The 15725-nt window shown below is 38.1% G+C and overlaps 1 protein-coding gene across 2 annotated transcripts in view; it reads right to left on the reverse strand.

Annotated features, from left to right (window-relative positions):
* LOC132427551 (tumor necrosis factor receptor superfamily member 10B-like) overlaps nt 1–15725 on the reverse strand; it is a 48524-nt gene that overhangs the window by 26786 nt on the left and 6013 nt on the right. For both annotated transcript variants that reach the window (XM_060015170.1, XM_060015169.1), the window contains exon 2: nt 13298–13400. In XM_060015170.1, coding sequence (XP_059871153.1) covers nt 13298–13400 — 103 coding nt within the window. The remainder of the gene's footprint in view (nt 1–13297; nt 13401–15725) is intronic.

Raw genomic sequence — 15725 nt, forward strand, 5'->3', positions numbered from 1 at the left:
ACACACACACACACACACACACACACATAGATTGCTGTATATAAGCCTCATGGTAACCATATTTCAAAAATTTGTATTAGATACACACACGAAGGGAAAGTAATCCAAACAAAACACTAAAGATAGTCATCAAATCACAGGGAAGAGAGGAAAAGAAGAACAAAGGAACAAAAAACTACAAAACAACCCCAAAAAAAACAAAATGTCAATGCATACGTATCTATTGATAATTACTTTAAATGTAAATGGACTAAATGCTCCAATCTGCTGCTTACAAGAGACTCACTGCAGCACTAAAGACATTCACACTGAAAGTGAGGGGCTGAGAAAAGGTATTCCATGCAAATGGAAAAGAAAAGAAAGCCAGGGTAGCAATATTAATATCAGACAAAATAGGCTTTAAAACACAGACTGTTATAAGAGACAAAGAAGGACATTATATAATGATCAAAGGATCAATCCAAGAGGATGATATAACAATTATAAATATATATGCACTCAACATAGGAGCATCTAAATATATAAGGCAAATATTAACAGACACAAAAGGAGAAAATGGCAGTAACAAATTTAGTAAGGGATTTTAACACCCCACTTACATCAATGGACAGATCATCCAGACAGAAAATCAATAAGGAAACACTGACCTTAAATGATACATTAGATCCCATCTAATAGATATAGAGAGAGAACATTCCATCCAAAAGCAACAGAATACACATTCTTTTCAAATGCACATGGAACATTCTCCAGGATAGATCACATGCTAGGCCACAAAAGAATTCTTGGTAAATTTACAAAAATTGACATTTTATCAATCACCCTTTCCTATCACAACGCTATGAGACCAGAAATCAACTACAAGAAAAAAAACTGCAAAAAACATAAACAAGTTGAGGATAAATAATACAATACAAAGCAAGCAATGGATCACTGAAGAAATCAAAGAGGAAATTTAAAAATACCTGGAGACAAATGAAAATGAAAACACAATGACCCAAAATGTATGGGATGCAGCAAAAGCAGTCTAAGAGGGAAGTTTATAGCAATTCAACCTCACCTCAGGAAACAAGAAAAATCTCAAATAAACAACCTAACCTTACACCTAAAGGGGCTAGAAAAAGAACAAACAAAACCCAAAGTTAGTAGAAGGAAAGAAATCATGAAGATCAGATCAGAAATAAATGTAATAGAGATTTTAAAAACAATAGAAAAAAATCAATGAAACTAAGAGCTGGTTCTTTGAAAAGATAAACAAAATTGATAAACCTTTAGCCAAACGCATTAAGAAAAAAAGAGAAAGGGCCCAAATCTATAAAATCAGGAATGAAAAAGGAAAAGGTACAACTGACACCACAGAAGTACAAAAGATCACAAGAGATTACAACAAATAGTTATAGAGCAATAAAATAGAAAAACCTAAAAAAAAAGAAAAAAGAAAAAATCCTAGAAATGTCCAATCTCTCAAGACTGAATCAGGCAGAAATAGAAATTTTGAAGAGACCAATTACCCATAATGAAATTAAATCAATAATTTAAAAATTCCAACAAACAAAAGTCCAGGACCAGATAGCTTCACAGGGGAATTCTACCAAACATCTAGAGAAGAGTTAACACTCATCCTTCTCAAACTATTCCAAAAAATTGCAGAGGAAGAAATACTTCTGAACTCGTACTATGAGGCCAGCATTACCCTGATACAAAAAACAGACAAATATATGGGAAAAATTACAGTCCAATATCACTGATGAACATAGATGCAAAAATCCTTGGTAAAATATAAGTAAACTGAATCCAACAATACATTCAAAGGATCATACACCATGATCAATTGAGATTTATCCCAAGGTTGCAAAGATGGCTCAATACACGATGTAATACACCACATTAACAAACTGAAGAATAAAAACCATCTCAATAGATTCAGAAAAAGCTTTTGACAAAATTCAACCTCCATATATGATAAAAACTCTCAACAAAGTGGATATAGAGGGTACACACCTCAATATTATAAAGGCCATATATGACAAGCCCACAACTACCATCATACTCCATGGTGAAAAGCTGAAAGCATTTCCTCTAAGATCAGGAACAAGAAAAGGATGCCCACTCTTGTCCCTTTTATTCAACATACTACTGGAAGTTCTAGCCATAGCAATCAGACAAGAAAAAGAAATAAAAGGCATCCAAATTGGAAGAGAAGAAGCAAAACTGTCACTGTTTGCCGATGACATGATATTATACATAGAAAATTCTGAAGACATCACCAAAAAACTGCTAGAGCTCATCAATGAATTCTGTAAAGTTGCAGGATACACAATTACTGTAGAGAAATCTGTTCTGTTTTTATGCACTACCAATGAACTATCAGAAATAGAAATTACGAAAACAATCCCATTTACTATTGCATCAAAAAGAATAAAATAACTAGGAATAAATCTCAGTAAGGAGGTAAATGAAATGTACTTGGAAAACTATAAGACATTGATGAAAGAAACTGAAGACAACACAAAAAGATGCAAAGATATACTATGGTCATATGTTGGAAGAATTAATATTGTTAAAATGACAACACTACCTGAGGAAATCTACAGATTCAATGCAATTCCTATCAAAACACCAGTGACATTTTTCACAGAAATAGAAAAAATAATTCTAAAATTTTTAATGAAACACAAAAGTCCCCAAATAGCCAAAAACAATTTTGATAAAGAACAAAGCTGGAGGTATCACACTCCTTGATTTCAAAATATACTACAAAGCTACAGCCATCAAAACAGTATGGTACTGGCACAAAAACAGACACATAGATCAATGAAATAGAATAGAGAGTCCAGAAATAAACCCACACTTATATAGACAATTAATCTATGACAAAAGAGGCAAGAATATACAATGGGAACAAACATGCCTCTTCAATAAATGGTGTTGGGAAAACTGTAAGGCTACATATAAACTGGACTACCTTCTCACACCATATAAAAATTTAAATTCAAAATGGTTTAAAGACACTAATGTAACACCTGAAACCATAAAACCTTCAGAAGAAAACTTCAGGGGTTCACTCTTTGACATCAGTCTTAGCAATATTTTTTTGGATACATCTCCTCAGGCAAGGGAAACAAAAGCATAAACAAATGGGACTATATCAAACTAGGATATATTTTTTGATATAATATATATAAATATATATATTTTTCCTTTGGTCCCTCACTCCTCTCCTACTTGGATAACTGTGGTAATTCAAAAACTAATACATACCAATGAGTGCTTACCCCCTTGGGGGTGGTGCATGCATTTATCAGCTCAAAAGCAACCAGGTCAGCCTCCCCACTAGCCTCAGTGAGGGCAGTGCTGCCGGCTTCGGTGACTCTAGGTAACCTCGGCCCATTGCAGGCCCCATGGGGGCCATGACCCATTCAAATGTCTGCCCTATCAACTTTTGATGGTAGTAGCTGCCTGGACAGTGGTGACCATGGGTGATGGGGAATCAGGGTTTGAATCCAGAGAGGGAGCCAAGGAAAGCAGCAGGCATGCAAATTACCCACTCCCAACCTGGGGAAGTAGTATCGAAAAAAGTAAAAAAAAAACACAAACCCAACACGTAAGACATGATTCATCACATATAAGGGATTCTCAATAAGGTTATTAGCTGATTTCTCATTAGAAATAATGGAGGCCAGAAGGCAGTGGAGGGAAAAATACAAAGTGCTAAAGGAAAAAAAACAAAAACAAGAAACAACTTGTCAACCATGAAGTTCTATATCCAGCAGACTGCTAGCCGATTTCTGGATTTTGGACTTGCCAGCTTCCACAACTGCATGAGCAATTCTTGAAAATAAATCTCTGTCTATACATACAATCTCTATTGGATCTTTTTCTCTGGATAATTCTTACTAAAACAAATTTTTGGTACTTTGAGAGATTCTAGCAGAACAGAATCTTAAGGATGATGGGTTAGAATTGGTTCTCTAATCTGATTAGACTTAAACACACTGATGCCTTTATTTCCTATAATAAAGAGTGCATGGCCAAGGGGGAGGGGAGTGGGAGAGGGTTGGATTGGGAGTTTGGGAATAGCAGATACAAACTGGTATATATAGAATGGATAAACAATAAGGTCCTATTGTGTGGCACAGGGAGGTATATTCAATATCCGGTGATAAACCATAATGGAAAACAATATGAAAAAGAAAGTATATATATATGTATAACTGAGTCACTTGCCATACAGCTGTAATTAACACATTATAATTCAACTGTACTTCAATAAAAAATAAATTAAGAAAAAAGAGTGCACAGATAGTCCATGGATTGATGTTACAATAGAGGATATGCAAAATATCACCACTGGATCTTCTAATCAAATAAGAGACAAGGTCTCTTATAGGCACATGAAAAGATGCTCAACATTGCTAATTATTAGAGACATGCAAATCAAAACAATGAGATATCACCTCACACCAGTAAGAATGGCTATCATTTAAAAATCTACAAACAATAAATGCTGGAGAGGGTGTGGAGAAAAAGGAATCCTTCTGTACTGTTCGTGGGAATGTAAATTGGTACAGACACTATGGAGAACAGTATGGAGGTTTAAAAAAAATAAAAATAGAGCTACTGTATGATCCAGCAATCCCACTCCTGGGCACATATCTGGAGAAAAACATTGTTCGAAAGGGTACATTCACTCTAATGTTCATTGCAGCACTGTTTACAATAGCCAAGACACAAAAGCAACCTAAATGTCCATCAACACATGAATGGGTAAAGAAAATGTGGTACATATATACAATGGAGTATTACCCAGCCATGAAAAAGAACAAAATAGTGACATCTGCAGCAACGTGGATGGACCTGGAGATTATCTTACTAAGTGAAGTAAGTCAGACAGAGAAAGACAAATATCATATTATATTGATTATATGCAGAATCTTTAAAAAAAGTGATACAAATGAACTTATTTACAAAACAGAAACAGACTCACAGACTTAGAAAATGAACTTGTGATTACTGGGGGGAAGGGTGCAGTGGGGAGGGATAGACTGGGAATTTGGGATTGACATGTACACACTGCTATATTTAAAATAGATAACCAACAAGAACCTACTGTAAAAAAAAAATTTAAATTCAGAAGTAAAAGTGCAATTTCTCCCCTTTACAAAGTCTTAGAGGTTAACACTATAAAGAGTTTTTGATGAATATCCTTTTTAGACCTTCTCTTTTTTTTTTTTTTTGTGGTACGCGGGCCTCTCACTGTCGTGGTCTCTCCGGTTGCAGAGCACAGGCTCCGGACGCACAGGTTCAGCGGCCATGGCTCACGTGCCCAGCCACTCCGCCGTATGTGGGATCTTCCCGGACCAGGGCGCAAACCCATGTCCCCTGCATCGTCAGGCGGACTCTCAACCACTGTGCCACCAGGGAAGCCCCTTTAGACCTTCTCTTATGTGTACTACCTTTATAACTAAAAAAAGGTATTAAAAATATCAATAGACATGGAATAGCTTTACTACACTTGCATTTTCATAGTTTAGTTTCACACTTTGCTTCTGTGATCCAGCTATGAAGATGGTAACTTGGAAAATTTTTTTATTATAAACTCTAATAAAATGTTAAAAGTGAAAAATAAAAGAGACAAGGTCTAGTTGACCATTTATATTTATAATACCTTTTATATCTTTATATTTTAAAGGTATATTTTATTTTACTATTTTAATAACTTTTGGAATTTCTTTTAAAAATTGTGGTAAAAATATACAGCTTTCAATTTACCATCTTCACCGGTTTTTTTTTGTTTGTTTTTTTTTTGCTGTACACGGGCCTCTCACTGTTGTGGCCTCTCCCGTTGCGGAGCACAGGCTCTGGACGCACAGGCTCAGCAGCCATGGCTCACAGGCCTAGCCACTCCGCGGCATGTGGGATCTTCCCGGACCGGGGTACGAACCCGTGTCCCCTGCATCAGCAGGCGGACTCCCAACCACTGCACCACCAGGGAAGCCCCATCTTCACCATTTTTAAGTGTACATTTCAGTAGTGTTAAGTATATTCACAGTGTATGTTGTACAACAGATCTCTAGAACTTTCATCTTACAAAATAGAAACTCTGTATCTGTTAGGACTAATTCCCTGCCCCACTCTCCCCAGCCCTTGGCAATCATCTTCCTACTTTCTGTTTCTATGATTTTGAGTACTTTAAATACTTTCTATGAGTGTAACCATACAGTATTTGTCCTTTTGTGACTGGCTACTTGTTGTAGCATGTGACAGGATTTCCCTCCTTTCCAAGGCTGCATAATATTCGATTGTGTGTATATAACACATTTTCTTTCTCCATTCAACTGTTGGTGAACATTTGGGTTGTTCTCACCTCTTGGCTATTGTGAATAATGCAGCTCATATATGAAGGAGTATGCAAATATCTGTTTGAGATCCTGCTTTCAATTCTTTCGGTTATATTCCCAGAAGTGGAATTGGTGGATCATATGGTGATTCTATTTTAATCTTTCTTTAGGAGTCTTCATACTGTTTTCCATAATGACTGCATCATTTTATATTCCTACCAATAGTGCACAAGGACTCCAGTCCTTCCACATCCTCACCAACACTTGTCATTTTCTGTTCTTTTGATAGTGGCCATCCTAATGGATGTAAAGTGATATCTCATTGTGGTTTTGATTTGCATTTCTCTTATGATTAGTGAAGTTGAGCATCTTTTCATATGTTCATTAACCATTTTTTTTGCCTTCTTTGGAGAATTGTCTATCCAAGAACTTTGCCCATTTTTAAATTAGGTTATCTTTGTTGTGTTGTTGAGTGGTAAAATTTCCTTATATACCCTGGATATTAACCCCTTATCAGATATACAACTTGCAAATATTTTCTCCCATTCAGTAGGCTGTCTTTTCACTCTTGATTGTTTCCTATGATGCACAGTTTCAGAGTTTTATGTAGTTCCATTTGTCTTTTTTTTGTTTTTGTTGCTGATTCCTTTGAACATTGTTATAAAACTAATGAACAAAGTGAGATTGGCTGCCTGCTTTTAATTTTGCTGGACACAATGGGGGTAGAAAACAATAAGCTCAAGGATTTTAATTCCCAGCTTAAGCACTGCATAAATGACATGAGAGCTTCTATGTCTGCCCTGAAAGAGACACTTATTTCCTGTAGCTGCAGAGGTGAGTGTGCTGAAAACCAAACCCAGTATCTAGTGGCTGAATCACAATACAAATTGTTCAGTACATGCCAAAAGAGCTGCTTGATTTTTCCAATTTAAATAGAATCTCGGGAATATGTGTGGGATGGATATTAAGGTTGTGAAATAATGGTAGAAAGAACATAAAGTTGGATTAGGCCACATTTATTGATATGGGTCAACTAATGTTGCAATTTGGGAGTTACAAAGGGCTCTAATTGTTTGTTTCTTCAGTTTGTTGGCTGGCTGAAACATTGACTAAAAAGTAGCTCACGGTAAATGAAGTTGAAATGCCAGACCTGCCTTGGTATACTACAGAGGAAGGGAAAGACTCAAAGAGATTGGAATGTTAGAGTGGGTTTGACATTTAAGACCTGCTCACACACTCTGGGATGTTCCAGAGGACACATCTTTCACTAGTACTCTGGGAAATAAATTTGTGAAGGGTCCCTAGCATCCTTGAAGAGCTCTGTGATTGCTCTTCTCTGTAGACCAGAAAGTACTATGGGAACTGCGGCTACTGAACTGGGAAATCTAAATGTAATGAGGGTAATTGGATCCCAGGGTGGCAGGGGCCAAGTGGTGGCACTCAGTGGCCAAACGTAAGCTGGGTGTGGTTATTAAATGGACAGCAGTCAAAGTAGTGCTCAGAATAGTCTTACTTGCAGAAACCTATGACATTGGTGGGTTGATCATGGCATTCCTAGAACTGAAATACATAGAAAAGTCTACTAAATTTGTACAAGATATGTATAAGTAGAAAAATTCTAGGTCAAGTGATCAAAAGTCTAACTTGAATCATTAAAACAGAGTCATGTCCCCTCAATCAATTCCCATCCTGTTTACAGACCTAGAACTCTTCAAATGAAGGAGAATCTGGGTACCCTTGAGGAAAAACCCTGGTATACTGCCAAAAGTTTATATTGTTAATCTTTCTCTGAGCTTTCCCCAAAGGGACCTACAGCCTTTTACCAGACTGACTGTGCTTTGGGGAAAAGGAAATAATCAGACCTTTCAGAGATCACTGGACATTGGCTCTGAACTGACACCAATTCCAGAAGACCCAAAACATCACTATGGTCCACATCTCAGAATAGGGGCTTATGAAGGTCTGGTGAACAATGGAGTTTTAGTTCAGGTCCATCTCACAGTGGGTCCAGTGGGCCCCCAAATACATCCTGCCATGATTTCTCCAGTTCTGAAATGCATAATTGGAAGAGACATACTCAGCAACTGGCAGAATCCCCATATTAATGTTTCCTGAGATGTAGAATGAGGGCTATTAGGTGGGAAAGACCAAGCGCAAGCCACTAGAACTGCCTCTACCTAGAAAAATAGTAAACCAAAAGCAATACTGCATTTCTGGAGAGACTGCAGAAATCAGTGCCACCATCCAGGACTTGAAGGGTGCATCCCCATGCATTTTGTCTATCTGGCCCGTGCAGAAGACAGATGGATCTTGGAGAATGACAGTGGATTATTGTAAGTTTAACCATTGCAACTGCAGCACCAGATGTGGTTTCACTGCAAAAGCAAATTAACACATCCTCTGGTACCTGGTATGCAGCCATTGATCTGACAAATGCTTTTTTCTTCATATTTGTTAGTAAAGACCACCAACCAGCAAGTCGAGCAATATACCTACACTGTCCTGCCTCAGAGGTACATCAGCCCTCCAGTCCTGTGTCATAACATAATTCACAAGGTCTTGATGTCCTTTCCCTTATACACAACATCACACTGGTTCATTACATTGATAATGTTATGCTGATTGGATCTAGTGAGCAAGGAGTAGTAAGTACTCTGGTAAGATGTTTGTATATTAAAGAGTGGGAAAGAAATCCAACAAAAATTCAGGGGCCTTCTGCCTCATTGAAATGTCTAGGGGTCCAGTGGTGTGGGGCATGTTGAGATATCCTTTCCAAGGTAAAGGATAGGCTGTTCCCTCTGGCTCCCCCTACAACCGAGAAAGAGGTACAACATTTAATGGGCCTCTTTCAGTTTTAGAGGCAACATATTCCTCATTTTGATGTGTTATTCCAGCCTATTACTGAGTGACCCAAAAAGCTGCTAATTTTGAGCAGTGCCCAGAACAAGAGAATGCTGTGCAGGTTGATTACACTGGACCACTTCCATCATGAAAAGGGGCATCATTTTGTTCTTACTGGAATAGACACTCTGAAGACGAATCTACCTTTCCTACATGCAATGCTTCTTTCAAAAGTACCATCCATGGACTTACAGAATACCTATCCACCACTGTGGTATGCCTCACACCATCGATCTGACCAAGGAACTCACGTGACAGTAAGTGAAGTGCAGCAATGAGCCCATGCTCAAGGAATTCCCTGGTCTTATGCTCTCTACCATCTTGAATCATCTGGCTTGATAGAATGGTGGAATGACCTTTCAAAGACTCAGTTACAATGCCATCTAGATGGCAATACCTTGTAAGATTGGGACAAGGTTTTCCATAAGGCCATATATGCTCTGAATCAGCATCCAATGTGTAATATTTTCTTCCATGGCCAGCATTCATGGATCCAGGAACCAAGGAGTGGAAATGGGAGTGTTACTACTCACTATTACCGCTAACTATACAGTAGCCAAAATTTTGCTTCTTGTTCCCATGACTTTATGCTCTACTGGCCTAGAGGTAAGTTAGTTCTAAAGGGAGGAATGCTTCCACCAGAAGACACAACGATGATTCAATTGAACTGGCAGTTAAGAATGCCACCCAGCCACGTAGGGCTCTTCATGTCTCTGAATTAGCAGGCAAAGAAGTTACTGTACTGACCCTGACTGCCAAGGGGAAATTGAACTACTGCTACACAATGAAGGTAAGGAAGATCGTGTCTAGAATCCAAAAGCTCCCTTAGGGTGTTTCTTAGAATTACCGTGCATTGTGATTAAAGTCAATGGAAATCTATAACAATTCGATTCAGGCAGGACTAATGGCTTAGACCCCTCAGGAATGAAGGCTTGTCTCACTCTAATATGCACAGCATATATGCATATGATCAGCTAAGAAGCTTGCTGAGGGCAGGGAAAATGGAATGGGTAGTAGAAGATGGTTTAAATACCAGCTACGACTGCATGACCAGTTACGGAAACAAGGGTTGTAATTGTTATAAATGTCTTCTTTACTATGTTATGCTTGTGCTTTTGTATTTATATATGTTAAGCAAATATCTTTGCTTTCTTCCCTCTCTTATCCCCTTATCATATAAGATATATTGACTTTATATCATAGTATTTAAGTATTGTTAACTTACATCATAGTATTTAAGTTATGAGATAACATGGAGAAGAGTATAAGTCACCCAAGGACATTGCATCCTCTTCTAAAGAAAATATAGGTGTGTTTTCAGATGTATGCAGCAGTGTTGGATCATGTTAGAACTATGACCTTGTTATTGTCTTTATTTGAAGATTGAGTATGGTCAAAAAGATTTTAAATCTTAAAAATTTTTCTATTTGTTTTCCAGAGAAATAGAACCAATAGAGAGAAATGGAGTGTGTATGTGTGTGTGCTCGTGTGTGTATAGAAAGAAAAAGATATTTTAAGGAACTGGTTCACACAGAGTAGGCAGACAGGGAAGAGTTGCAGTTTGATTCTGAAGGCAGTCTACTGGCAGAATTCCCTCTTTCTCCAGAAAGGTGAATCCTTTTCTATTAAGACTTTCAATAGGTTGGATGAAGCTCACGCACATTAAGGAGGGTAATATGCTTCACTCAAAGTCTACTGATTTAAATGGTATCATATCTAGAGGGAAGAGATATGGGAACATATGTATATGTATAACTGATTCACTTTGTTATAAAGCAGAAACTGACACACCATTGTAAACCAATTATACTCCAATAAAGACGTAAAAAAAAAAATTACCTTCACAGAAACATTAGAACATTATCTGGGTACCGTGACCTAAATAAGTTGACACATCAAATTAACCATCACAAGGCCACCCCTTGTCAACTTGACACCCATACACATCTCCAGAAGATCCCTGTTAATGGGCGCACAATGTACAAAGATGTGATCTCTGACGACAATATATAAGGGGAGAGATGGAGATGTATAGGAACACAGTGTTTGGATTCCATTGAAATGTTGTCAGAATTATAAAAACTAGAATTTTATCAGTTTAAGATGATAATTGTAATCTCCATGGTAACCACTAAGAAAATGGCTAAAAAATACACAGAAAAGGAAAAAAGGGAATTGAAATAGTACTAAAAAAAATCAATCAAATTTTTAAAAAGGCAGTAATGGAGAAATTAAGGAACAAAATACATAAGACATAAAGAAATTAAATACCTAAGACCAGAAGTAAGTTTTACCTTATCAGTAATAGTGTTAAATGTAAATAATTTAAACTCTCCAATTAAAAGGTAGAGATGGTCAGACTGGGGAAAGAAAAACCAAAACCATAATTCTTCTACATGTTGTCTGTGAGTTCCCTGATTTATTTTTATCAATATTGAATATACTCTAGGGCTTCCCTGGTGGCACAGTGGTTGAGAGTCCGCCTACCGATGCAGGGGACACGGTTTCGTGCCCTGGTCCGGGAAGATCCCACATGCCGCGGAGCGGCTGGGCCCGTGAGCCATGGCTGCTGAGCCTGCGCGTCCGGAGCCTGTGGTCCGCAACGGGAGAGGCCACAACAGTGAGAGGCCCGCGTACCACAAAAAAAAAAAAAAAAAGAATATACTCTAAAAACCCTACCTTACAGAAAACTTAATAATGTATTATCATGATACCAATTTATATCAATGATAAAAATGTGATTATTTAATAATGGTGCTGGGGCAACTAAGAAGACTACTGGAAAACAATGAAATGTCTTTCTTACTCTCTTCTTATAAGAAAATAAAATCTGGGTGAATCAATGACTTAATTATAAAATAGAAAATAACAAAACTACTGCAAATATATATGAGAAATTTCTCTTACAATTTTATAAAGAGAAAGAATTATCTCAGTATATCCCTCATCCTTCCTAATCTGCTCTGTTCACCACCATATTAAAGCCCACCCATCTTGACCCCGGACCACAGCAACAGGTGCTGGAAGCCCTTGTGCATTTACAGTTTCGTTTTTGTGTTTGTTTGGGGCTAAGCTCTTCCCTGTCCACATCCTGACACTTTGACAAGCCCACACTGAACATCAAATGGAAAGGCACAAGAGTCTTTCTTATGATGCTCATGGAAATGCACAGTCTTAAAGGGTTTTTAAGCACCCCTCAGTACTACTCTTGCCAGCTCCGGAAGCCCTTGTGCAGAAAATCAACTTCTAACTCACTTTCCTTCCTGGGGTAAAGGAAACACGTGCAAAGCAAAAACCCCAGTCAACCACCCTGCCAGGCATGGTTTCTGCTGTTTTCCTGTGGCTCATAGAACCACATGGAACAGACATCACACCAGGTAGAAGAACCAGGGGTGCACTTCACAGACATGCCCTGGAAGGCTCTCCACCTGTTTCTGGTCTTGCCCCCTTTCAATCCAAGAGTGTGCTCTTATCGCATTGGTCCTCTGCCTAAAACAAACCTGATTCCTTCAGTCTTTCGCTTAAAACTTTTTGGAGTTGTCCCTCACTAACAAAATAAAACCCATGCTCCCTCCACGGTGTCCAGGACCCTGTGTGATCTCCTCCCACCTGTCCTGTTGACCTCTCCACCCTCCACTCACCCCAGCTGCCCCCTAGCTTTGCTAAAACAAGCCCAGCCCTGCCCCTTGGGGTGACAGTTCCCGGGGGCCCCCTCAGGAGCACTCTACCTGGCTCTCTGCACCAAAGTCACCAACCCCAGGAGGCCTTACCAACACCATCTCTGTCCCACCCATCACTCAATTATCCTCACAGTTCCTAGCTCATCTCTCTGACTGTCACGTTTGTCCATCTGTCTGGGTGTCATCCTAGGAGGAGTGTTCCAGGAGGGCGGGGGCCTCACGTCCTCCACTAGCACAGCGCCTGGCACACGGAAGACTTCCAGTAAATGCCTGTGGAATAAGAACCAGGAACTGCAGGAATCAGAAGACCAGAAGGACATGAAGATAAGGCAGACAAGGGTCAGGTAAGGGTTGGAGATCAGTCGTAGAATTTACCTGGGGGACACAACTCCCAGAAGCTGCGCCTCCATCCCTGTGGGGCAGCTAATTGTTGGTGAACTCCATCCTTCCCTGTGGGCATGATTGAGGCAGCTGTGACCTATAGGGACAAAACAGGGACAGGCATGAGTGGCTTCCAGACTCTCACCCCTCCCAGAATCCATTCCACAATCCTTTCACCTCACCTCCAAAACTAAGCAGAACTTACACCTTTCTCCCAGCTCCAAAGTCTTAAATATTCTTCAGTATTTATATTTGAACTTTCATGATTTGGGGCTAGCCAAGTAACATACCCTTGAAAAACTCTCCTTTATCCTTTTCTCTTATAGAAGAAAACGTGTTTATTCTAGAAAATAGGAGGAGGTAAAATTTTTATAAGGATACAAAAACTATATATGATCCCCTCATCTTAGAAATAGCATCCATTAATGTTTTGTCTCATTTAGTTCCACTATTTCACCATATGTGTGAATATTCTCTTTCTTTTACATACACACACACATTTACGAATGAGGGTTATATAATATGCAAACTTAAAAATATCAGGATACAGAGTCAAACATTAAATAATTTTTTGTTCACCAAATATTGATTAAATGATGAATTTCTGGTTTAAAAAGGTGCCTCAGACATCTAGACCAATAGAATAGAACAGATAGCCCAGAAATAGACTGTTGCATATATGGTCGAATGACTTGACAAGGAGTACCAAAATCATTTAATGGAGAAAGGACAATCTTGGGGAAACTGGATATCCATATGCAAAAATATGAACTTGGACCCTTACTTAACACCGTATACAAAAATTAACTCAAAATGGATCACAGATAGAAACATAAGAGTTAAAGCTATAAAACACTTAGGAGAAAACATAGGGGCAGTTCTTCATGAACTGGAATTTGGAAATGACTTCTTGGATATGACACCAAAAGCACAGGCAACATGAAAGAAATAGATAAATTGTGCTAACATCAAAATTTTAAACTTCTGTGCATCAAAAAAAACACAATTAACAGAGTGAAAGGGCAACGCACAGAATGGGAGAAATGTTTGCAAATCATATATCTGATAAGGGGTTAATATCCAGAATATATAAAGAACTCCTACAACACAACAACAATAATAATAATAAACAACCATTTTAAAATAAGTAAAAGATTTGAATAGATGTTTTTCCAGAGAAGATGTACAAATGGCCAATAAGCACATGAAAAGATGCTCAACATCACGCATCATTAGGGAAATGCAAATCAAAACCACAATGAGGTACCACTGCACATCCATTAGGATGGTCACTATTAAAAAAAGAAAGAAAAAAAGAAACCCATAAACTACAAGTGTTGGCAAAGATGTGGAGAAATTGGAAGTCTTGTGCACTGTTGGTGGGAATGTAAAATGATGCAGCCCCTATGGAAAACAGTTTCCATAAAATTTGGGGGTTTCTCAAAAAACTAAAAATAAAATTACTATATGATCTAGCAATGTCATCTCTGGGTATATATCCAAAAGAATTGAAAGCAAGGTCTCAAAGGGTTATTTGTACACCCATGTTCATAGCACCATTATTCACAATAGCCAAAAGATGGAAGTAACCCAAATGTCCATCAGTGGATGAATGGATAAACAATGTGGTATATACATAAAATGGAATATTATTCACCTTAAAAAAGAAGGAAATTCTGGCACATGCTACAACACAGATGAACCTGAGGACACTATCCTAAGTGAAATAAGCCAATCACCAAAATACCATATGATTCCGTTTACATGAGGTCCCTAGAGTAGTCAAATTCATGGAGAAAGTAGAATGGCCATTGCCAGGGTCTGGGTAGAGGGGAGAATTTGGATGTTGTTGTTTAATGAGTAGAGAGTTTCAGTTTTGCAAAATGAAAATAGCTCTAGAGATTGGTTGCACAACAATGAGAATATAGTTAATGCTAGTGAACTATACACTGAAAAATGGTTAAGATGGTGAATTTTATGCGATGTATACTTTACCACAATTTTAAAAAAAAATTTAAGGTGCCTGACAAGCTGTCCCTAATGGAACCTGTCCAGGATCTATTAAATACCAGAGAGTCACAGAAAAGTGACAATTTGTGTCACAATCTCTGAGCTATAAATGACATAAGAGCAATTGGAGAAATTTGAATGAGGTCCGCGAATTAGATGGTAATGTGTCGATGTTAATGTTCTGATTTGAAGGTTGTATTGTGGCTATGAGGGAGAATGTTCCTGTTTGTAGGGAGTACACACCAAAGTGTTCAGGAATGATATTCATCATGTTAGCATCTAGTTTTCAGATGGTCAGGATAAAGGGTTTTGTACAATATATGCAAATTTTCTGTAATTTTGAGTGTTTTAATAAATTAAGAAAATATGTCAGAATAAAAATACAGCACCCTCCCCAGGACACAAAGGAGGT

The sequence above is a fragment of the Delphinus delphis genome, chromosome 6 (assembly GCF_949987515.2).
Source record: "Delphinus delphis chromosome 6, mDelDel1.2, whole genome shotgun sequence".
Taxonomy (NCBI): Eukaryota; Metazoa; Chordata; class Mammalia; order Artiodactyla; family Delphinidae; genus Delphinus; species Delphinus delphis.